Below are 24,680 nucleotides of genomic sequence, written 5' to 3' on the forward strand. Positions count from 1 at the left end.
TTGATGTAAATGTCATTTAAAAAGTATATGAATGCGCATTAGGATGTGAAGAAGTACTTTTGATAGTTTTTTCTACTTAAAAAAAATTATTGTATAGTAAAACAGTTCGCGTTCACTTGTTGCACTTAGTCAATGAGTTTCAGGTAACTTTAAGCATTAGCGAATGTGTGTGCGTGTGTGTAGATATGCATTTGTAAGCATGTATATGATCACAGTCAGTGTTTTCTACTTTACAATCAAAGGAAATGGACGGAAAAACCTTTTAAGGAAGGAGGCTTGGCGAACTTTCAGTTCGGGAAATTCCCTCAGACAGTGAGGTCAGTGAAGTTTCAGAAAATTTTAGTTTGAGGGACACTTGTGAGCTCAGGGTTCTGTGAGGGAACAGTTATTGTGTGTGTGTGTGTGTGTTCGTGTATACTGGTCCCATGGCAAATATTCATCTCTAATATATTTTTTCTTTTTTTTTTTTAGCAGTAAATGCAGTTTTTACCTCTGTTTTACACCTGATCGCTACTGCTTCCTGAAATTCCACACAGAGTAAAGACATTTATAACAACAAGTATTTGGATATATTTTCTATATTTTTGATGCTTCATGAAATGCTAACATAGTTTATTACATAGTTTATTTGCTGTTTGTTTGTTACTTCACTTTTTTTGTTTTGTACGATTCAAATACAATACAATTGATGATTATCTGATCTGTTTACTACCATCGTTGCACAGTGTTGCCTTGAAGCAACAAACCACCATCTGATAGTGAGGGGTGATCAATTTTATGATTGATATTATATAAGGGACCCCAAAGCTACCCAAAAATAAGGTGACATTTTTTCCCCTCCAAAAATAAAAAAGTGATGCTGCAGCTTTCTTGTCTGATATTTGTAATGAATTGTAATTGTATCTGTGGAACCACTAGCTGTTTAAAAAGCAAATCTTTATTTTGGAAATAATTATTTTTTATATGTTGGGCATATTTTTTTTAACCTCATGTCTAATTGTAAAATTGCATTTTTCATGTTTGCGTGCATAAATTAAACGTGTAGGGTGTGTATTTTGTAGAATATTTTAAATCCATTTTCCCCTGAAGCCACCTATTTCTTTAATGGATTTTATTTTTTCAGAATATAATTGAATACAGGAATGATTGAAATAGCCACAAATTCTAAGCAATTTATTACATCACCAAAAAAAGAATCATTTTAGACTTTTCTTCTTCTTTCTTCATAATGCGTAACTAAAGCTTTATAAGAAAACGGGAAATAGACAGTGGATCTCAAAAAACAAAAAAACAAAGCAGAGAAGTTTAAGAGGTTGGAGGACCGGTAGAAGTGTCCGTTTCTAAATCTGATGAGAAAAGCTGATGAAGAGTACGGCTTTTTTGTTTGTCTTCGCAGTGGAAAATAACATCCAAAAGTTCCAAGGAATTCCTATTATTTCAATAAAATAAATTAATTAGCATTTACTGCCAAAATGAAATCGGACCAATCAGATTTGTGTTTTAGATTTTTCTTTCTAAAAATATATGATCAGAAGTTAAGTATAGTGTTTGTAAGATGTTTTTGTCATTGTTGTTATTAAAAATGTTATTGTTAAAAAGTTTTGGTTAGGTCCTGATTGAACGTTTTGATATTTTCTAATTTAACAGAGTATTGTTTGAAATCGAAAATTTCTCATATCCAAAATTCTGTTTATTGTTTTGTTTTTTTGTCTCTTAAACATTGATGTGGCCCTCCAATGACCCTAAGCTCATTTTGTTTGAGGCCTCTCTTTTCCTGCAACATCAAAGATCTACTACTTTTTACACATTTAAGAAAAGTCAATAAAGGTTTTTTTTCTATTGTTATAGTTAGTGTGTTTTGGTGTAAACATGAGTGGTGTAAACATTAGTTTAGGATTTTGTATTCTAAGAAACAATGTAAATTCAATTCTATTCTTTAGGACTTCTCTCTAAATTGCAACTAGAAACTTGAAAGAAGGAGCTTTTCTGACGGTTGTTTAAACCCTTACTATTATTTTGCTCAGTTATTGGAAACATTTGCATTTTGAAGGAGTGGTAAACCACACACTGTCTCTTGGTTATGATGGGTGACACCTGTTGGGTGTAGCTCTGGGATCAATACCTTGTAAACTCTTGTGCTATCCTAGGCACTTTAACATTGGGAGTTGGGTCATCTAGACCCACTAGACAGTGCGTTGAACCTTTTTTTCTTCAATGATTTGTGATCTTCACAGGTGTCCATGGATTACATGAAATCCTCTCCACCTTTATCCACCTTTGTCATGGTAGGAAGGGTGGGGTCATCTAAGATAGCACAAGGGTTAATTTGGAAGGGGTGGAGCTGACAGGTAAGGTGCCATATTCTTATTGGTGACCAAGATGACTGTTGGGCCCACGGTGTGTGTGTGTCACATCAGTTTAGGCAATTTCAATTAAGTTTAAAAATGTAACTTACTTAACTTAGTAATTGAAACTAAATTAATGAATACTACCAACATCCTTAGAATATTCTTTCAAAGACAGAGCCAAACAGAAAGATAAAAAAACAAGGCTCTGTGCCTGTCGCTCAAGAGCTTCAGGCAAGTGCACTGAACTTCCAGGCCACCAGGGGGCGCCAAAGCGGCATCTTTGGCTTCTTTTGAACAAGGTTCAACAAAGGTTCAACAAAGGGTCATCTCTGAGGAGTTTTTTTCAAATTAAAATTACCATGTTTATCTGCCAAAAGACAAGCGAGAAAAGCAGGAAAAGACGCCCAAGAAATGAAGGTAAAGATTCGGAAAAGCGGGTTTTTAGTTTTGAGAAAGTTTGGTTTTGTTTGATCTGCTAGCGGCTAGCTCATTGTTTTTCAACCAGCGTGTCGCGAGAAATTTAAAATTTTCACTGATTTAAAAACTGTTACAATCACCAGAATGTCAGCTATGTGTTCATCAAAGTAGTTTACTAATTCCTAATAAATACACCGGGTCTCTCAGCATCTTCTGTGTCTTTCATAAGGAGAAACACTTTTGACTGTAGATTTTCATGTAAAACTCACAAAAACCAAATAAAATGACATTCTTTCTGAACAGTAATTAAGTTTTAAAAAGGGGCCTATTTTTTATGTTTGTGCAAGAGCAGTTGTAATAAATAATCACAACATGCATGATAAACTTTAGACAAAGCATTATATTCATATTTATATAAGTTCACTTGTAACTACACAAAAAGTGAACATGCTAAATTTTTTATTGGCTTTTCTTTTGTCTAAATCAAAAATGTGACTTGAACAAAAATATTCTATTTCTTTTTAGTGATTACATTGTTTCAGTTCAACTTCATTGTGTCTGTTGTCTACTTTACCTTAATGCTGTTTCTTTGATTTTGTGGTTACTTATATTTAAACTTAACTTCAAGTTTTTCAAAAGTGAATCAAGTCTGAAATTGAATATTTCCTTCAATCCAAACATCATTAGAAGGCAGCCATGTCTTTTATAAAGATGACTTGAACCAAACAAATGTCTTACAGCAGTGCAGTAAGAGATGCGGTCACATAATCCCAATGCATCATGGGAGATGTAGTGAAAAGCAGTGGTGCTGATGCTGGACAGACTTGGGTCTCTGAGCTTCATTATTTTATTCACTTTTTCACAGACGCTCTGACACCGGATCCCGCATGAAGCTGCTGTTCTCGCCGCGTGTGGGAGGAGCTAGAATCAAAAGTTCTTCTCACTTACGAAAAGATCCGGTGTATTTATTTGGAAGAGCCAGTGCAGGTCTGTCAGTGCTGGCAGAGCTTATTCTCAATTTGTGTTCTACGAAAGTGTGAGACAAATTTACTGAAAAAAAAAATGTCTGGTAAAAAATGGCAAGGTTTAGTGATCATTAGCCAACTTTCAAGATCAACAAACGCCTTCAAAAATAATCTTTGAAAGAAACAATCAAGAATCTGGTTTTATTTTTTATTTGCATTAACCAGTTGAATATTTCATAAACAGATGATTACATGCTAAGTGTCTTTGACTCTCCGTAACAACACTTTAGTCTTAAAAAGGAAGAAAATAAAATGACATGTTCAGCAAATTACAGCCCATTTTCCATAGCACCCAAATTTCAGTCTTTACCGATAAAGGATTATTTATTTCCTTAGTTTTGTTTGTTACAAAGCTCATAGAGCTTGTTTTCTATGTGGATTTCACACTAACTGTTCTCTGTGTGCTTTTGTGATGCCAGGCTTCACTAAAGCAAAGATCCTTTCACTCCTTCAACAAAAATATCTCCTGAACTATCTGCAAACCCGACGAGCAAAATTAATTTCAACACACATCCATTCATTTCAGTGCAAAATATTCAAATGGAAAAACAGATTAAATTGGAACACAACAGCAGTTGAATGTGTGTATTCATCACTCCTCCAAAAAAATCTTTAACACTCATGGTGAGGAACAGAAATAAATTCTATATCTAAAATCGGATTTACTACAACCTTATTTTTTTTAGTGCAATTTCATTTTTCATACACCACAGATCACCGTTTTATTTTGTTTCAACAGAGATGGAGGGTCTATCACATAAATGTTGGCCTGTAAACCATGAGAAGTCTGTTCATTTGGAGCTCCTTCTGTTGGATACATCTGTTTTTCCCTCTTTAAAAACATTAAGAAAATCAGCTAAAGTGGTAGAAACGTAGTTTTTCAACAGTATGATTCGGTTTCATTTTATCATAGAAGCAAAATTTTGCAGCCTCAATTGATGCAAGTTACTAAAGTACTACTAGGTGGCCTGTTACAAAAGGATTCAGATCTGTCTTTACTACACTTCCAGTAGTTAATGAGCTACAGTATGAAAACGTACATAATCTCAAGCCTTGGTCACAACTGCCCTTCATGGTGGATACCGGCTGTCTCCGGACGAAAAATTGGCAAACCTGTGTTGGCCATAGGGTGGCCCACAAGCAGAGAGGCCGTTGATCGCTTGATAAACCTGTAGAGTGAAAATGTTCAGGCACATTTCTTTTCGACGGGAATAGTACGGGAAACAGGTCATTACGAACACTTACACAACATGCAAGGGTAAGTGAAGTAGTTGATTCGCAGGCACATCATAGATTGCCCATCTTGTCAACCCCTCAAATCCTGCACACTGTGCAAGGGGTAAGTTAGGGCTGTTCACGTCATAAGTGCGTGATTAAGAAATGCTTACGGACACTTAGGTTTACGGACACACCCCATGGGTGCAGCATTTGCACGTGGTCAGTAACGAGCCAGTGCTAGCACTTTATCAATGACTAGAGTTTGATGTAAGGACACCATAGGACAGCATTGCTTGTACGTCATGAGTGCGTACAACATACATTTGCCTTACAAATACTTCCTAATACACTTTGCATAGACACGACAATCCTACGTTCCATTTTTGTGCTGTCCCTTAAGGTGGGTGCACAAGTTTTAAGGGAAATTTTAAGGGATACACCTACACTCCCATTAAGATGCAACCCCTCCTTTGTATAACCCGCCAAGGGCCCGGATAACCCAAAAATCAGCAGGACCAGTAGGGGTCAACCCCCATTTGGGTGCATATGACCAAGGCTTTATCCCTTTCCAAAAAAGCTGTTTTCTGTTTGGTTACCGTGGTAGTAGAAACCCCTCACAAATCAACAGGCTAACATTACGTTGGAATTGAACCCCATTAACCTTACACAGCTGCTGCTTCCTACATTCCTACGGTCATCGGTGTATTGCCGTTTCCTCACAGTTCGGTACAATATTGCACAACTTATCGTCAGGCGGCTTTTCCAAGAAGTTGCCCTAGTGAAACTGTTGCCTGCAACCAGTGCTGAGCGTTCACATTTGACTTAAATGGCAGTTAGCAATTCCTTGTATAAATAAAGTTTATACACATTACTGAAATCAATAGTCACAACTATATCACAGGTTTAAAGCTCAAGTAACCACTCCATGCATGTATGTCCGGCATATAAAGACATTCGAGTATTAGATGTTTTCTTTCATGTATTCATGTGTGTATTCATTAAAGGTGGTTGTGTTGCATTTTAAGTCATGAATGCCTCTCGGTAGCTTCAGGAACGTAAATATTAAAATGAAGCTAAAAAAGAAAAACATTTCAGTCCGCCACGTGAATTGACTATTTGTTGTTTTTCTATAAAAATTGGCCTGTTATATGTCTAACTAATCCTAGAAATCGTGCAAAAGTGCAGTAGTGTTCATGTGTTTGTAAAATGAAAGTGAGTTTGTATTCCCCTACAACTTTACATTTAAATTGACAAAAGAGAAGGCACTGAACATCCTGCTACATGTCAAATCTGTGCAAAGAAACATGAAATGAATGTTTAAGTGTGGTAAACATCAATGAAAATAGAAATCTGAGCTTTTTCTCCAACTGTTTACCAGGAACCGCTTCTATCACAAAGTCTAATGTGCCTGTGATGTTCTGAAACAATTTCCTTCTTTTGATATTTAATTGAAAATGTGTTATTTAAACTGCATTGTCCAGTTATTTCACTTAAAGTTGTTCTGTAATACAAAAGCTAAAATAATAAAAAAAACCTAGCTTGTTTTTGTTACACATTAGTGAAATTTCTTTAAAGGAAGTAAAAGTCACTTCTACAAGCATCAACTCTTTCTCACACAAAGACTAAATTGCACGAGCCGAGAGTGGACCTTCTGCATGCGGCTGGGCTCGCAGTGGTGTCCCATCGTGTTGATGTGCAACCAAACGTCATCGTTTGTTGTTTTTTTTGGAGACAATTTGACATGTGAAGTGTCAAAGTCATTCAGAATGGAAGAAAGAGCGTAACGGCAGCATCTGTGGTCTGAGGAGAGAGAAAAAAAGCGTGAGTGTCCTCTGGGATGCGATCACCCTCTCAGGAAACTTATCTAGAACATCAGAAGAGAGGCAGCCGATGCCTCACAACTTTTCTTTTGCTATACAATCACATTGTATTTGACCCTTTTAATGTACAAAAGGTATCTCAAAGGAAGAAGTAGCACTTTAAAACTTTGAAAATGTATCTAAAATCATTCAGACCATTCATTGACTGTAGGACACAACTGTAAACTATGAGCTTCCCTGTGCTCCCTGTGATCTATTAGGAGCAAGTATATATTTCAAAAATAAAATGTATCTGAAAACAGTCAGAACAATATCGATAGATTTTTTAAAATATCCGACCGATACAGATAAACTGAAATTATGCAAATATTAGTACTGGCACCGGTACATCGCCGAGCCCTGGTTGTATTTCCCCTTTTGCCGCTGATCCAATGAGATACAGTCAGATTCTTATTTTTGTCTCTAATCTTTCTCAGTTTTGTTTCTTCTTTTATAAACAGTTGGAAACACTACTTCAACATATTGCCTAAATATATTACACATAAAAGCTTTGAAATAAAAAAAACTGTAATTTCTTCTTATTGGTATCTTTACCTTAATCTTCATGGCACAGAGTCACTGCTCCTCGCAGTTAGAAGCTGGAAACGCTTCTGCCTCCTGGTTCTGGAACATGTACTGTTGGATAAACAAAAGCAATTTAGTTTATGTATACCTCTTAAAAGACTCTTAAACACAGTTGCTCATGATCTAAAAAGTGCATAGACTTTCAGGTTTTAAAGCCTTAAGGCCCGTACACACCGGGACGAATTTCGCGCCCGATATTCGCCGACGTTTAACGCCTCGTGACTAAACAAAGGGCACCAATGTGAGTGTGCACACCGACGCGAAAAAACGCCACGCGTCAAAGCGTCACTTTTTAAAAAACGCCTCGGGTTCGGTTTTTTGGTTTGACGCACCGCGTCAAAAACTACACGACCAATGAGAATGGCGCTTTTGCACATGTGTCTGGAGCTTCTGAAGTTACAGTAAAACACAACTTGGGGGCGCTCAAACATAAAACTGCCTTTCTGAGCACACATACCAGCGAAGAAGATAGACGCCAAGTAGCGTCTACACTGCCGCAAAGAAATAATGACGGACATTCTAAAATATTCCCGAAAACGCTCATGATACATTTTCAGCTCTTGTACCAGTCGATAAAACTCCCCATGTTCTTCTCTTTTCGTAATTATGGGATGTACCCAAAATCGGCGTCTTTTCCGGCGTCTTTCATCATTCAACAGAACAATAATTTCTTCATCGCTGGAACTGGAGCTAGAGCTACTGGTGCTGGAGATATTCATGTTTTCTTTGTTTGATTCTGACAAGCGCGTAAATACTTGCTCTCTTCTTCTGAGTGAAAAGCGACTTTAAGAAGCGTGAAGTTGCGCAGCGCCACCTTGTGTACAGGAGTATTTCTGTTTTACATTTAGCGCCATCTAATGTCAGGGAAAGCAATTGCATGTTAACTCGGCTCATCGTCAGCGAAAATCGCCTGGGTGTGAACACAAAAAACGTGGCGAAAAACGCTGGCGAATAACGCCTGGCGAATATTCGTCCCGGTGTGTACGGGCCTTTAGTCACGGTACGGGTGCTGCGGGTTTTTGGGATTGTTCGGACCTTTTGGAGGGTCATAGAGGATCGGCTGCATTTTAAAGGGAGCACAGGTGTGTCTTGCAGTTTCCTTCAGACTCATGCGCCCACCTCAAGGTATGTCATGAAAATGGAATCTGCGGTTGACATGCTTGTGGCGATTGTATGGTGAAGTATTTGAAAAGAACATGTAAGTCACACGCACTTATGACATACAGGTGATGCTGTTTTACAGCCCCTTATGCAACATGTACTTGCTCCTCACTGACTGTGCACAAATGCCTCAAACACAGGGTGTCCACGTGACACGAAAGTGCCCATAGGGTTGTCCACACAAACTACGCTCTAATTTTCTTATTTCTAACAGCCAGGCTGCACCCAAGTGTTTAGGGGGTTAGAAAAATGAAGAATTTGCACGCCTGCGTATTATCCACTTTCCCTTGCTGTTCATCAAATGTGCATGAACCTTTTTTACTCTATGGGCTAACCAAGCGATCTTTGACCTTTCTGTTTCATGCAGACCACCTGTTTCATGTTCCCCCCCCCCCTTTTTCAACTGTGGACAACCCATAAGGAAAGTTGTGACCAAGACTTTATGCAGCGTAGACTTACAGATTTCAGGTTGGATTCCATCTCTGAGAAGTTCCATTCAGTCAGAGGCAGATTTAAACTGAAGGGCTGTAGTGCACAGAAAAGAGAAAGGAGCTTTGACGCAGGGATTACCGTGCATAAAATGTGTGTGACAGTTAGGACAGAAGATAAACCAAGTTCAGTTGACTGCTTTACCAATCTGATTTGTAAATTCTGTTTGTGATTCCCATAGATGATTTTGGTTCTGTGTCAGATGCTTTTCCTTACTCTACCCTCTGCAGCACACGTGGGACATGAAAGCACTGTGTGCCTCTTTGTCGTTGTGTTTTTCAGTGTTTTAACATGAAGATTAGATATACATTTATTTTAACAAAGGGAAAGGCACAGGCTTTCAAAGCGCGGCCTATTTGTTTCTAATGTCTGAGCATACTGTATATACAAGTGAATTTCTACTAGGTTTGCTTTGGCTCCTTCTGTGCTCATTTGATAAGGAGTTACAAGGCTAGGTCAACTCACGTCCATGACAGTGCCAGACTCCACTGCCCCCTGGTGGTGGTTCCTGAGCAGCAGCTGCTGCAGCTCCTCCAGGCTCATGTCCACATTCTCCGCACTATCTGGAACCTCGGCTCTAAAGACAAACCCAGAGTCAGGTGCTTTGCCCAAACGCAAAGGTTCTGCGCTTTTGTCCACCTGTGAGCTCTCACCTTTCGAGGGCAAGTCTCTTGCTCCTCCTCTCCATCATTGAACTCCTTCCCTCCAGAACAGACTGTACCATTGCCACGGGGAGAACAGGAGGTTCGGAGCACACCTCACAAGTGGAGGTCAGTGACATGACCTCTTCTCCCCCTCCCATGCTGTCTCGCTTCCCACCTGGTCTCATGCCTGGACTCGCAGGCTCCTCTTTGATGAGCACCATGCAATTTTCTCTGTCAGAGGCATCACAAAGTGTGTATAGGTTTAAACACGGACTCTGATCGCTGGAGGTACCACTCCTGTTTTCATGCCTTACCTGCTCTCATCAGGCTGCATCTGCAGGGCCATTCCAGTCTGAGAAAGGTCGGTTACGTCTGATATAATCGGCCCTCCTGTCAGCACGCTCCCTGAGCAGGAAGCTGTGTCACTAGATGGCTGAGGAGGAAGAGGAGAGGACTATGAAGCATTTTTTTGTTACTTTTGCATGAAAATATACTGGATGAATATGGATAAAAATAATCCTTAACCAGTCTGGTTGTGATTCAACGAATCTCTCTGGTAAAATCATTTTTAACATGTTCTTGTAGCATTTTTCTGATGATGGAGGACATTTATATAAAAAAATAGCTTAAAATTGTTTTTCGGAGTATTTCTTCATCTTTATTCATTTCGTATGTAGTTAAAAAGAGCTTATTTGTGACGTAGAAACTACAGTCATCAGGCAACTAGCTCCCTGCTCCACTCTATTCCGACGCATCCACCCGCAGACAAATAGATCCATGTATTGTGTGTTTGTTTTCCTCATCTGAGCTGGAATGTGGATTTAAAACTGTACAGCGGGCTAGCTCTGATATTGCTCGCCATTTTTGTTGCACCAGTTATGTTAGGCTGGGGGTGTTAGGGGCTGTAAGCTAGCGGGAGAGAGAGAGTAAACAAAGAGATGATAGGATATCAGACCACTGGGAACACATTTTTAACGCTTATTCGTGTAAAAATATTAGCAGTTTCATGTATTCGCAGGTGATTTTTTCAGTCATTTGACTCCTCCGGTGCATCACAAAAGGTCAGAGAAATGGCATTAGCTGACTCGGAAGCGGCCGGAAAATATTCTGATATGCTAAGAAAGATGATCGCGGGGAATAAATATCATCCAGGTGAATGAATGGTGGATGACACTGGCCTCTTCTGGGAGAAGAGACACTCAAATCGCGCTGCAGCACCACTCACACTTAACCCTTGTGCTATTCTAGGCACTTTGACACTAGGAGTGGTCATCTAGACCCCACAAGACAGTGCACTGAACTTTTTTCTTCAATGATTTGTGATCTTCACTGGTTTCCATGGATTACATGAAATCCTCTCCACCTTTATCCACCTTTATCGTGGTAGGGATAACACGTCAATGGTCATCTAGATTCTAGACCCTATAGGATAGCACAAGGGTTAATCACATTCTTCGGCCTCAGGGGTGTTGGGTGGGGTTTTCCGTATTTGTGGGGTCTGTGCATTCGCAGGTGTCTCTGGTCCCTAACCGGAATACTGTAGATCAAAAGATGATTGGAGTGGGACTTCAAGAGGATAAAAGGAATCCGTGTTCACATTCATCACTTGTGTGACTTTGCTCATTAGTCCGAACTGAAGAAGTTGGTTAAATAAAGTTATTTTATCTGTTATTTTCTTGCTGATGTATATGAAGACTCTCATTCATCCAGGTTGGGGCTTAGGGGCTGTCATCTGGACTTGGTTTTTAAAGTTAGAAGTTTCACCTCTTATCCAAGAGGCTTTGTCAATTCTGAAATAGCTGGTCGAAGAGCTGGTATATATGCGCTCATTGGGGAGGAGTCAGACCTGAAACTGAATGGTATTGTCAACTTAGCCTACATGGTTTCGGGTCGTTAAGAGTCCTTTGTCCTCAGCTGGGGGTTGGGGAGCCAGAGACTCCCTCCGCAAACTGGTCATCTCTTTCAGCTGTTAACGACTCAGGTGGAACTGGTTTGGGTTGTTTAGGTTTCAAAACACTGCCGTAACACTGCCGTTCTTGCTAATAATTATTTGTTCTGTCTGCATCACCTTTCTTCTGTAACCTACAGGTACTGAAGGATAAAGACGGGATATGGAAAACCTGCAGTCAAGTACATTTCTAGCACTTATGCTGCCCTCTACTGAATAGTTCCACATCTACACGGATGTCTGACATCTACTAAAACTGATTTTTGGTCAGAACGTGATTAATAAAGTAGTGTGTGTAACGTGAACGATGTTTAAAATCCAGGCTGTTTATGCAGGACAGCTGGCCTTCCTGCCTTAGCTCTGAGGAAGAATGAAAGCGGGCCGAGGCACCAGCAGATTTTTTGCTAAACAGCAAGGTTACAGTAAATTCTCTGACCTGCAGATTTGCTTTTATGGACAAAGACATACCTGGTATGGTGTGTTTGTATACTCACAGACTGAATGTAGAAGGACTCGTGCATGGACTCCATCTGGTGAGCATGGCTGAACTTTGATGCAGAGGGGCTAGGGGGGCCATCGTCCAACATTAGAGGCCTGATAAGGAAAGCAATTTTCTTACACATCGGTGGCTAGCAGAGGTGTATATTCATTTGAAAATGAAAACAATAAGTTGGTATTTTAACAGTTTTTTTTAATGTTAAATTATTAAGATTATTCATTAAAACAAACATTTTCATGTAGAACTTTTTATAAAACTACAAACAGATGATTTATCAAATATGTAACATAAAAATGATTTTTAGCTTTGCCCACAGGATCAGTATCGACAGGCTTCATTAGAAATGTGATGAATAAATTGACACTTTTGTGGATCATTTATTGAGTCGGAGAAACTCCAGTTGGTTATATTAGGGGCCCCTGTCATATCTGGTTGCATAAATCCACCATAAATCTTCTGTTTACACTTAAAAATTAAAAAGTACAGAGTAGAGAAACGCAACGCTGTGTGGTAGATGAAGTGGTCATTTTTGTTAGTTTGGTTTAAAAAGAAAAGTTTTTAGCAGTCAATGGTTGTAGTTATGCATCTGATATGCGTTTGTCAAGGGACTGTTCAATTGGAGCTAAATGCCAATAACAGCAACACAAACACACAAATGGAAAGAAATAAACGGTTAACCCTTGTGCTGTCCTAGGCACTTTAATATTGGGAGTTGGGTCATCTAGACCCACTAGACAGTGCTCTGAACCTTTTTTCTTCAATTATTTGTGATCTTCACTGGTGTCCATGGATTACATGAAATCTTTCCACCTTTATCCACCTTTGTCATGGTAGGGAGAACACGTCAATGCAAGGGTGGGGTCATAGGATAACACAAGGGTTCAAAGTCTAAATTCAATCAAGGCCAATCACAAGTAAAACCGTTTGACTCGGCTTAAAAAGCTTGAAGATCCCATTTCTTTTTAATTGAACCTAAATTTGAAATAATTATCCGCCATCTGCCAGTTTATTTAATTCTGCCAGTAGTTACTTGTAGCCGAAACCCCAAACCGCCATTACCGTGCAGGAGTGATGCCACCACACTAAAACAAGTGGGAAAACGTCTCATGCCGGCCTTGTTCTCTCAGAAGCTGAGCTGAGCCAGCGTTCTGCTCTTACTGGCTGCAGCAGGGTCACGCACTTTGCTCGGCCTTCACTGTGTGCGAACGTTTGTGTGACCAACTGACTCAGCACTTGTCTCCATTCAGCGCTCGTTCAGTTAGATTGTTCAGTTTGTCAGCTGAGCCAGCCCTTCCCTCCATGTTTGTCTATTTCACTGCGTGTGCATATGTATGTGTGTGTGTGTGTGTGCATCTGTGTGTACTTACAGCTTTCTCTTCAGGCTCACATTACTGGGTGAGTTGGGTTGCATTTGACTGAACAGATACTGAATCAGCTGGTAACGACGGAAAAAAAACACACCAAGAATCAGCTTTCTTAATCATTAAAATAAATAATAATTTTGTCAAATGTTCTTTTTAGTAAGGGGAACACTCAAATATACTCACTTCTAATCTAACATGTTGATCATGTTTGGCTATTTGCTTTGGTGTAGGGGAATAGCTGCATATTTTTGTTAGACTTGGGCATAAAAAATGTCCTATGGTTTGGACCAACATGTCTAATGGGAAAGTTTTATTTGAAGTTGGACTGCAGAGATTGGTGTGTTGCAGCAACCTTTAAACTCCACCTCTGATTGTGTTGCACCGTTTGTAGGTTTAATGATTAAGACATCCCACCACCTCATGATGTTATTACTGATTCGTTTCCACAAGAGATGCTGTTAAAAAAGATGTTGTCGGTGGGATTTGAGAGGGAACAGGTCCTGCGTCACTCCTGTAGTAGTGTTGCAATAAGTAAAGGTAAAGATGATGTGTGAGGACTGACCTTGTTCATGACTTTCTGTTGCTGTGTGTGGTTCTGTCTCAGTGACACCACCTCTCTCCACAGAACCTCGTTCTGCCTGCAAATCAGAGGATCAAACTGTGTTAGCATCCCTTTTGTTTGTGTTTTTTTTAATGATGATGGAACACAAAAACATTTGTATACTTTTATGAGTTAATTTGCAGTCATTCAACAATAGTAGACTTCAGAAGACTCATTTGTTCCACAAAGTTAGATCTGTTAGAAAAGTGCAAGAACATCCCCTAAGAAACAACTTCAAAAACATTAAATAAAAAAAATTAACTGTTGATAAAAATGATATACCATTTAACTTTAAAACTGCAAAACGTCATTCTTTTTTATGTCATGTATTTTGTCAGTGGACATGTTTGTAATTTTATAGAATAGATGAGTTACTGCACTGCTGAGATAAAAGTACTCAATGATTTAATGACAAAATTATTAATGTTGACAGAGAAATATTGCTGACATGCAATGTAGTTTTTGTTGATCTTATTGTATGAGCTTCTTTTTAAAGTGTTGTGCAAACAGTGATTGTATTTTTTTGTTAAAGTAAAACATGAGCTTAAAATTTACGTTGATATTAATAGAAACTCGCTCTTGTTATTACAATTTATTTAAAAAATTGGGCCAATTATAGACTATTTTCATCACTTCCTCAATTTTACATAACAGTGGAAAAATTATTTGTCAAACAGTAAAGATTAATGCTTTTACAGAAATATCAATTACGCAATTAACATTGGCTTTTAAAAAAATGTCCTAGATGGTTATCAATTTCACAAAAAATGTTGCAAAAGCTGTGGATTGTAAAGACAATGCTGTGTTTTTATTGATCTAAGTAAACCATTATCACTCACTTTTTTTTTTAAAGAAATGTGAACATTATGCTATTTGTAGTGTAATTGAAAACTGGTTTTAAAGTTATTTAAACGACAGTCTTTAATGTATTATAATTAATGGTACAGTACCTCTACAATTGATAAAACCATCGAAATCCCCAAGTTTCTTTTTTGGGACCAAAATTGATTTGATTTTCCTAAGTGATATTTGTAATGTAACATATTGAGGTTTGTTATTTTGCAGATGATACAAGTTTATTTTGTTCAGAACATGATATTACTCATTTGGTTTTTTGATATGGCAAAAAAGCAATAAAGTTTAAAGTTGGTGTAATTAAAATCCTAATTAAAAAATAATTCCAACATAAAACATTTTCATTTACATTTAATTAAATGGGCATTTGACATGAGGGTACTTTGACAATGGGCTAAGATGTAAATCCAACATACAATGGAGTGAATTGTCAAAAAAACAACTATTGAGTTAGAATTGCAGGTTTTATTGTATCACTGTAAAATGCGGGGTCCGCTTATAAATCCAAAAAACGGATACCGGTATTAAACTACAAAAAAATAAATTTTAACAGCATCCATTGTTAAATTGCTTTCGTTGGTTTCTTTGTTTTTAGGTAGCAATGCCAATGCTGCCAATTTGATTGATGTCACTGAATGCAACTTCAAGACAGAGTTAGGATCATGGAACATGGCACTTTTAACATCTGCATGTGCACACCTGCTCTGCCTTTGTTCGCACTCCGTTGGTTGGTTGGTTGGTTTGTCAGCATGTGAGTCAGGTGTGTGGATGAACATTCTCTCCCCACTTTAGAGAACAATACTGAGCAAAAGCAGCTCTGCTCTATAATGGACCCACATTTGCTATTTATAAGCAACAATAGCCTCTGAAGCTAAAGCCTACTCATTCAGAGCACAATTCACAAGAAGAAAAACAGCTGAGAGGTTGATTTAAATTAAACTAAAATCTTGATAGTTGATATGTTTTTGTGTATTTTAAAATATGTTCATATTTTGAGGTGTGAATTGAAATAAACCTTTATTAAATGGACTTCAGCAGCCAAAACATAACAATCTGTAAAAATGAGACTGAGCAGACAGAACTATTTGTGTTTTTCTTACAGTTTCTAACACATAGCCTGAAGATCTTCTGTTGCCAGTCCATCCAGCTTCAAAATATGGATTTTAGTTATTAATTTTTGCATTTTAGCTTTTTGTATATATAACCTTAGACCCTGTGGAACAAGGTGTGATGGGGGAAGATAGCTTTTTATATGCATTTATAAAAAGTATATATGCATTTATTTATAAAAAGCTTGCAGCTTTTCCCCCCCCTATGTTTTATGTAGGCATGTAGATTTTTAAAAATAGTTTAAAAACTGGAACAATAGTTTTTATTTCTTACTAGGAAATTCAATTGAAAGTATTTTAACATCCTAACTACTGACTGTATATGAGAACTGGACCGAGTGAGTTTGACGTCATCCATAGAAATTGACCTACGTCTGGCACAAATGAAATTAAGTTCCACTTTTGGGAGAAAATTGTGTCGCTTCTCAATAAATATGTTCATAAACTAGACGCTCCCGCCGTGGATGGAAGAAGCTACCATCAAGCTTTTAGCCACATCACTGTATGGAAGCTTTGTCTGTATTTACAATGCATTGAGGACACAGATGATGATATTGAGAGTTCAGGTTTATATATTGCTTCTACAGATGCATCGGTAAGCACGTCTCAATGTCTGGGTTTGTGAGATCATTCAGAGACTCTCCCAGAATAATAAGGTTTGCTATCATCAGGAGCTTTGTTTAAATGATGGTCGCTTTCAGCGCTACTTTTATTTCTCTGAAACCCAATTTGAGGACTTGCTGTCTCGTAAATTTCCGAACAGGGGAACAAAAATTAGAATAAATTTAGAGGACCTTTTGGTCTGTGGGAAAATAATGAACATATGAGCCATTTAAGCATAAGTCGCACCCCCAGCCAAACTGTGCAAAAAGAACGCAACCTATACTCTGAACAACACGGTAGTTGGTTCGAGTCAGTCAACATTTCTATGGCAACCACTCATGCTAATCAGGAGTGAGCTTGTCTGAAATCCGCACCCCTACCACTAAACTGCATGCACACCTTTTTAGCTCTATTCCTAAGCTGAAGCCTTGATGTTACATTTCTTTGGGTGCATTTCTGAGTCATTGGCCCCAGTGAGGTTGGTGAATATATAATCAGTGGTCTTACAAGTCCAGTTTTGCAATAAGGCACACACAAGTGGGAGTACTCACTGCTTCATGTCCTGCATCTGAAACTCCATGTTGTCCTGCTGTGTTCTAAGCAGCTGGACTTCATAAAGCAGTTTACTGAGGTCCTCCTGACGAACTTTGGTCTCTTCGCTCTTCACAATGGATACCTAATCACATAAAACTCAGTTTTAGATGGTAGCTAATGTTCCATTACAGCATATATATTGACTAGTTTTCAAACTCATTTAAATTAAAATGAAAAAAAAGCTAATTTGGGGGTTCATTTAAAGATGTAACTCTTCCAAACTAATTAAAGTAATAAATGTATAAAACAGTGTAAAAGCATAAACGTAGAGATTTAATTACCTTTTTTACAAGATCTTCGAACAATAAGACATTGACAAGAAAACTAAAGTAGTTTTCTGAAATGTCCCCACAGTGGAATTAATAACATCCTAACTATGAAATGCAATTACGCTGCATAAAGTTTGCAAAACTTTGTGTTATTAAAAATAACAAAAATAGTTTCAGATCTCTGACCGAAAAATGTTCCCTTTAAACTTCATAGGAGAGCTCCTTACAATTGAAGTGACGTGCAAGAAGTCAAGTGTAGCTGTACCTTTCTCTTGATGTGCTCCAGCATATGTTCATGGCCCTGGAGGAAGTACAGATGCTGGAACTCTGTATCATCTCTCTCTGGCTTCACCAGACCACTCTGCTCAATGTTCACCACCTTACGAAAACCATCTACAGAAAGAAGGCACAAACATAGAAGTTCAAACTCTGTCACAAAAAAGGCAGGGAGGAGAAGAACCGGTGTACTCACACATGTTGAGCTGTCGAACAAAGCTTGCCATGTTGTTATGTTTGAAGTATTTTGGCAGAACTTCTTTGGCAAAGCGTCCCTGGTCAAACACATGGAAACTGGTTCCGGTCTGAAACCAGTCAGGTTTGAGAAGTTAGTCAACAGAACCTTCTAACAGAGCATTTTATTCATTACATGCTTTAATCATCTCTGTTCTTTTAGGGTCTCATTTTCCAACATCTCTGGCCTTTTTGGTTGTTGAAGCCTGATTTTAATTAGTTGCATCTTTTCAAGTAATGCATTTAATTTTTTAACCATTTTTTTTTTATTTGAGAGGATCAACCTTTTTCTTAATTTACAGGTTGTCCTGGTAGGTATCAGAAATGCATACGTACCAGGAAGAACAGTAAAAATAAAGATGCGCATGTATATATTAGTCAACAAGATGCATGAAACAAAAATTTGAGCAATTCTTTAAATTCTATTATTATTTTAATGTAAACATTGGCAAAACTCATTGGAAACTTCCTTCAGATGACCTTAAATAAAAATTACATATTAAAAAATCATATAACAATACTTTTCACATGTTACAGTTAAGTGTTGACATAGGCAGTTATCCCAAGCAAGGCGGGTTTTGGCTGTATGGAGTGCAGAATGTGGAGCTGGCTGTTGAAACTGGAGACAATAGCTTGCTAACATATTAAAGTGAGAGTCCAAGAGGAGTTATAGCTTCTACAATTTAAGACAGCCAATTTGCCATGAGAAAAAGAACATTGAAATCTACGAGGGGAATTTGTTATAAATCAAGTTTTAGGCCTTGTAACCAAATCACCAACTTCAACAAATGAAGTTGGAATATTTTGCGATTGGGTACATGTACATGCACTGATATGGATACGTATGCTAATCTTTCACACTATCTTTTCTTGTACAAACACACATCATTAACTCTGTGCTTCCTCAGGATCTTTTCCATCGATCTGATCAACATATTCACTCATTCTCTCCTTAAGAAATTTGTTTAATACTTTTGCCAGTTTAAATATAGCTGTTGAGTATTTCAAACATGTTTTGCTGCTTTACATTTTACATTTTCTTATTTGGGGGGGGGTAAGATATATGAATAAGAAATCACAGTGATGTTAGCATGCTATTTCTGCTGCATCCACTCTGGCCTCAAAAACAGGATCCATACTACTTTCTGTTGTTTGTGGTACTCTATTGCAAAGCAAAGTGTAGAGAGTGTTGGAAAAGTCAATTCTCCTGTTGGTTTCGTATTCAGGGGATTAATAAAAAAAAAAAAAAAAAATTAATACAACGCTAACCACAAGGTAGTACAGTGCAGTGCTTTCGTGTGCCAGACTGCGGCCCTGGAAAATGCTTTTGTTAGTAAAGCAATCCAACCTAAAACCAAAGCTAAATCAGATATGAATATAACTTTCATACCCATCTGGTTGCGGCCTGTGTTAACAATGACCAGGGTGGATTATTGTTGGTTGAGGAAGGAAAGGGAAAAGTAATGTTTGTAGGGAAAGAATAAAAAAGAAGGACATGAGTGTTGGAGTTAGTAGACACGTTGAATGTACTCACTTCAACATGGAAAACTTGAGAGTTTGCTGACAGGATAGAAAGAACAGAAGTGTGTGTTCAAGAAAAAGAAGAGAAGTGTGTATTCAAGAGACCAAATAGAAAAAGTAAACAAGGCTTACAAACTAGGAATAGGTTCAAACTGTTTTATCATTTAGTGTATGGAAAAACAAATGGAGTTGGGGCGACCTGAGAGAGGAGTTTTTTTAAAATGCTCCAGAGGAGAAGAAAGAGTCATAGAGAGCAGTGTTTTTCAACATTTTTTGAGCCACGGCACACTTTGACTTTGGAAACTCATGTCTGTATTGATCTACAGCCCCCCCTCAGCAATCTCACATGCATTTTTGTGATAATTGTGGCAGAAAAAGCTGGAAGTTGCAGCTGTTTTTTCTAAAAGATGTAATAAAAGTTACGTTAAAAGATTTAAAAACTGTTTGATGTGTGTTCTTTGTGGTTTCAAGACGTCAAAGGAAGCACTCATTGTGCGCTGGGACGCTGTCACTTTAACCCAATGTATCATTGGAGATGTAGTGCAAACAGCCGCCAAACGCAAACAGACAAGCGCCTCTGAGCTTCATTTTTTTGTTCACTTTTTCCACGGTCTTTTACCGGATTCTGTGAAAAAGCTACGCCGCTAAATAAGCGCTTTAGCTGGTATTTTTGTTGGAACTGAGCGACTTTATGAGCAGAATCGGAACAACAAAAGTGAGGACTTTAACCACTTCTGATTGGTCAGACTGATGAAGTGTGATTAAGCCTCCAAGAATGATTGGCGGAGACATAGTAAAAGGGGCGGGACTTTTCTGAAAACAGCCAACGCTACGGTTAAATCGCTGTCCCGTTATTCTTATCAAAATGTCTTTAATTTAATCAAATAAACACAAAGAAAAGTCTTTTACGATCTTTCATATTCCTAACTACTCAGTGTTTTATCAGGACCTGTTTGGATGAACAAAGAGTTGATATCCTGGAGATGGTAAATGTTTTTAGATCAGTTAATGAGGCAGTTTTCCCACAGCACACCTGACCATCTCCCGCGGCACACTGGTTGAAAAACACTGATGTAGAGGAATTAGTGTAACTCTGGGAATTGAAAGTTTGATATTGAGTAATGTCAGTGGTTATGCCATCCAGGTATGATGTGAGCTTGAGAAGAAAGAGAAATTCTGGAGGGAGATGGATGAGGTGATCCAGGGTATCCTTTGAGGAAAAGGGTAGTGATTAGCCAGACAGCATAGGATGGTGGTGTGAGGATGATTGATGGGGAGGAAAATGATGAAGACAAATGCAGATCAGAGGATCAGGTGGTGGAAGCTGAAAAGGAAGCGTTTTTTTGGTTTTAGGGGGAAGTGGAAAGAGGTTTGAGAGATCAGGAGGTTCACCCACATGACTGGACAGCTAAAGTGATCAGGGAGACTCGGAGGAAGGTACTTGGTGTGTCTTTTGTAATGAGGAAAGCAGATAAGGCAACTAGGTGGTGGAATGAAAAAGTTCAGGAGTTGTGTTAAAAGGAAAAAGCTTGCTAAGAAGAAAAGTGGTACACTAATATGACACAAGACAGCAAACAGAAATACAGCAAGATGCAGCACAACGTGAAGGTTGGGATGACAAAGGGCACTCAAAAGATGTAGGAGAACTTGGGTGGTAGGTTGAGCTCAAAGGAGGGAGAAGCAGATCTGTACATATTGGGAATACAGAGAAATGGATAGAAATTATGCGCACCAGGTTAGGACAATTATGGACAAGCATGGAAATTCGTTGACACGATTGTGATTTTCAAACAAAGCGTATAAATAGTAATCCACAGTTGTGATGCGAAGCTGGAAGAAGAACTTTGAAAATGTCCACTTGTGTAAAGAAGGAAACACGGCTGTTGTGGATGAGGAAGTTGCAAAAATCTCTGAGGATGAAGTGAGAAAGCCATTGAAAAGGATGAAGAGTGTACAGACAGGTGGTCCAGACAGAATAGCTGTGGAGGTGGCAGTAAAGTTTCTGTTTAAGCTGATTTGCCTAAACAGAGATCTTAGAGAGTCGGAGGATGCTTGATGAATGGGGTAATGTACAGGTGGTGATTTTTAAGAAGTGGGGAGACACAGAGTTGTGGAAATAAAGAGATATAAAGCTGATAGTCACACTGTAGTTTAAAAAAAATGTACTAAAAGGTCAAGAGTCTTAGTGGGAGCAGCAGCTTAGTGGAAGCTAGGATTTTATTTTTTCTATTTCTGAAATTGCTTGAAATAATAAACCAAATGAACGTTGAGACCATATATGAGCAACAGCATGGTTTCGAGGAGGTCAACACCATGGCGGACTTTAGGTCAACCTCTACAGCATTATTGTACAGGAAAGAGGTATGTGCAAGTGAGTTGAAAGGGGTAGAGGAAGGTATATAGGTAAATGGTGTTTACTTGTATAGCGCTTTTCTACCTTTCTTGAAGGCCCAAAGCGCTTTACAGTCACAGTCCCATTCACACACTGATGGTGGCTCCACTGCTGAACACTGGTGCCAACCTTCCACCAGAGGCAACATGGACTTCGACACATGGGCGTTCAAGGTGGAAATTGAACCTGCAATCTTCCGATCAAAGGTCGACCACCCTACTTCTACACCACTTTGCCCTACCATGGCGCACGGTGCCCTACCACTGCACAGCGGTGTGTTGCGTGACTAATCTGGGGTAGCAAAAATGAAAGGAAAGGTTTAGAAGACTGTGGTGATGGCAGCCATCTTGCTGGCTTAGAGACAATGGCTCTGAGGTAAAACTGGAGGTAGCAGTTGAAGACCAGTTCTTCTACACACGGGTCCTTAAAGTTTGGGCGGGTTTTAAACTGCCCATTTTATGCCTTGTTAACTTGGTTACAGTTAAAAAAGTTTCATGTGCCAGTCTCACATGCAATGTATTTTGAACTCACAGCACTCCAGCAGATCAGGTGGTTGGTGTCCGGATCTTCAACCAGTGTCCAGAGCTTGGTGAGAAAGGCAGGAACATTGCTGGAATAGCTGCCATCTACACCCACGGCACCTGGAGACTCCTGCATGGTGATGTTGGTCCACTCTATGTTTGCCTGCGTTTGTAATGACTTCCAGGTTAGTCCATGTTCAAGGAAGTTCCCTCACGCTATCCTGTTACTGATATTCCCAAGTTTGTCTCATTCTTCCTGGTTCCATGTCAGTCCGTTTCTGCTCGTTGCCAGTACTGTGTCTTTGTAGCAATTTCAGTTTTTCTCTTTGTTGCTTATCCTCTCTGTGTTCTGTTCACACCACTCATCCCAATGAATGTCATCCCAGAAGCTCAGTGTCAGCACACACAATTCAAGCTCAACCCCCCCTGCAAAACCCAGCCCCCCACTGACAATCAATGGCCAGTCCAACAATACAGCATCAACACAAAAGCTTCAATAATGCATCTCTGTCCACCTGCAACAGCCTGCTGGCTGAACTCAGAGCTCACAATAGAAGACATAACCTGTATTATTTTAGAGCAGGGGTGGCCACACTTTTTTGGCATGCTACTTTTGAGACGACAAGCTCCAAAAGATCAACCTTGACACATACCTGTTTTGTAAAGTAACAGTATAGCCTCTGAAAACAAAATATATTCACAAACTGACGTGTAAAATTTTGTCGAGAAAAAAATACTAGTTTCATCTGAAAACAAAATGTATCTACCAATTAAGCAGATGTTAAAATATGCTTCTAACCACAGAAGAAAGTAAATATGTGATTTTTTTATTTTTATTCTTTTACATGTTAACAGGTGAAGGTTTTAATATCTTCAGGTAAGTCTAAGGGAGGGGTGCCCACACTTTTTTGGCATGTGAGCTTGTGAAGGAATTTGTTTTATTATTATCATTGCTTAAATGTATTTGTTTAAACGTGTCTTTAAATGTTAACTCAGATTGACCTTTTTACCTCTTCTGAAAACAGTTGTGTGTTTGTTCATCTGCTTCTCATCTCCCACCCAGGATGAGGGGTTTACGACACACTGTCCTGAGCTGATAAGGGATACTGTTTGAAGTTAGAATCCAACCAAATGGGTCATTATACGACACCCCCTAATGAACTTTTCCTCTTTGTCTTGAAAACGTTACCTCCTTCTTGTGTTCTTAATAAAAGGTGCACAGGGAGAGGCAGACCTTTGAGAAGAGAAACGTGGTGGACCTTTTCCAACACATTTGCTCCTCTCCCTCGTGCATGAGAAACTTGATTCTTGTTGTGGTTTGTTGTTTATAATTGTGTTTTTCTTTAATGTCTAGATGCATTTATCTGACATTCTTTGGTCCATTCGAGCCGGATGACAACATATCTGCGTCCTTGGGGGAGGATCATGCCGATTGAAGTCTGTGCACAGCCCGTGAGACTAGGTCTCCGGAGGAAAGTCCGTCGTAGTGAATTCTACGCCGGCCAATCGACTGGTCTGATCCCTGGGTCCGGATTGACGTTATTCGTTAACCAGTCAGACCACAACGACAAGGCAAGTACAGCGCTTTTTCAGGGGTTCAAGTCCCCGAAGTGGCCCAGAATTCTGAGGGACAGGTTCAAGTCCTGTTGCCTAAAACACGTGTGGGTTTGGAGTCCCGGAAAAGTCCAGAATTCTAAATAAAGGTGTAGGTTCGAGTCCTGCAGCTTAAAACGCGTAAGAGGGTTCAAGTCCCTAAAAGGCCTAGAATAACAACAAAAATAAAGTAAAAAAAGTTTTTTTTTGGTGTGAATGTGTGTGCATGTGTGAAAGGAGTGAACTTGTTCGAAGCAGTGAGCAGCTGGAAACCTTGCGGTGTTAACACAAGGCTGCTTGTTGGAGTAGAACAAGATTTCATCTCATTAGGCTTTAGGTGAAAAGAACCCGGAGTCTAAAACGGGTTTTGCTCCTGGGAGGACCCTAAACGTGTGACCGGATCAGACAATAGGTCTGACCTAGAAGCTTGTTGCACGGGGAGTGAAATTTACGGTGGCCGAGAACCGCCATTGCAGCAACAACAAAAGAAGTGCTGCAAAAAAAAAAAAGTTACAGCAAACATAAAAAAATACAACTGCAAAAACAAAAAATTAC

General features: G+C 39.0%; 2 protein-coding genes across 2 annotated transcripts in view; one reads left to right on the forward strand and one right to left on the reverse strand.

The window, feature by feature from the left end:
* Window positions 1–2,649: 2,649 nt before the first annotated feature.
* The window catches only part of tgm2l (transglutaminase 2, like), a 109,220-nt gene continuing 87,189 nt past the window's right edge, over window positions 2,650–24,680 (forward strand). Inside the window, exon 1 of the mRNA XM_078948946.1 lies at window positions 2,650–2,765. Coding sequence (XP_078805072.1) covers window positions 2,708–2,765 — 58 coding nt within the window. The 5' untranslated portion in view covers window positions 2,650–2,707. The remainder of the gene's footprint in view (window positions 2,766–24,680) is intronic.
* On the reverse strand, window positions 3,925–22,924 carry hsf4 (heat shock transcription factor 4). The gene is made up of 13 exons (XM_011476379.4): window positions 22,543–22,924; window positions 18,061–18,169; window positions 17,854–17,981; window positions 17,277–17,401; window positions 14,120–14,195; window positions 13,561–13,628; window positions 12,189–12,288; window positions 10,061–10,179; window positions 9,756–9,977; window positions 9,568–9,679; window positions 9,073–9,138; window positions 7,423–7,503; window positions 3,925–6,808 (listed from the first exon to the last, which is right to left on the reverse strand). The coding sequence occupies exons 1-12, from the start codon at window positions 22,666–22,668 to the stop codon at window positions 7,444–7,446; spliced, it is 1,311 nt and encodes a 436-aa protein (XP_011474681.1). The 5' UTR covers window positions 22,669–22,924; the 3' UTR covers window positions 3,925–6,808; window positions 7,423–7,443.

The sequence above is a fragment of the Oryzias latipes genome, chromosome 6 (genome assembly GCF_053564925.1).
Source record: "Oryzias latipes strain Hd-rR chromosome 6, Olatipes_Hd-rR_3.1".
Taxonomy (NCBI): domain Eukaryota; kingdom Metazoa; phylum Chordata; class Actinopteri; order Beloniformes; family Adrianichthyidae; genus Oryzias; species Oryzias latipes.

Coding starts and splice junctions, on each gene's coding strand:
- hsf4 (XM_011476379.4), bottom strand. CDS start 22,668: ATGCAGGAGTCTCCAGGTGCCGTGGGTGTAGATGGCAGCTATTCCAGC. Junction 17,982..18,060: donor TGTTCGACAGCTCAACATGT/GTGAGTACACCG, acceptor TTCTTTCTGTAG/ATGGTTTTCGTAAGGTGGTG. Junction 13,629..14,119: donor AACAGAAAGTCATGAACAAG/GTCAGTCCTCAC, acceptor CGTCGTTACCAG/CTGATTCAGTATCTGTTCAG.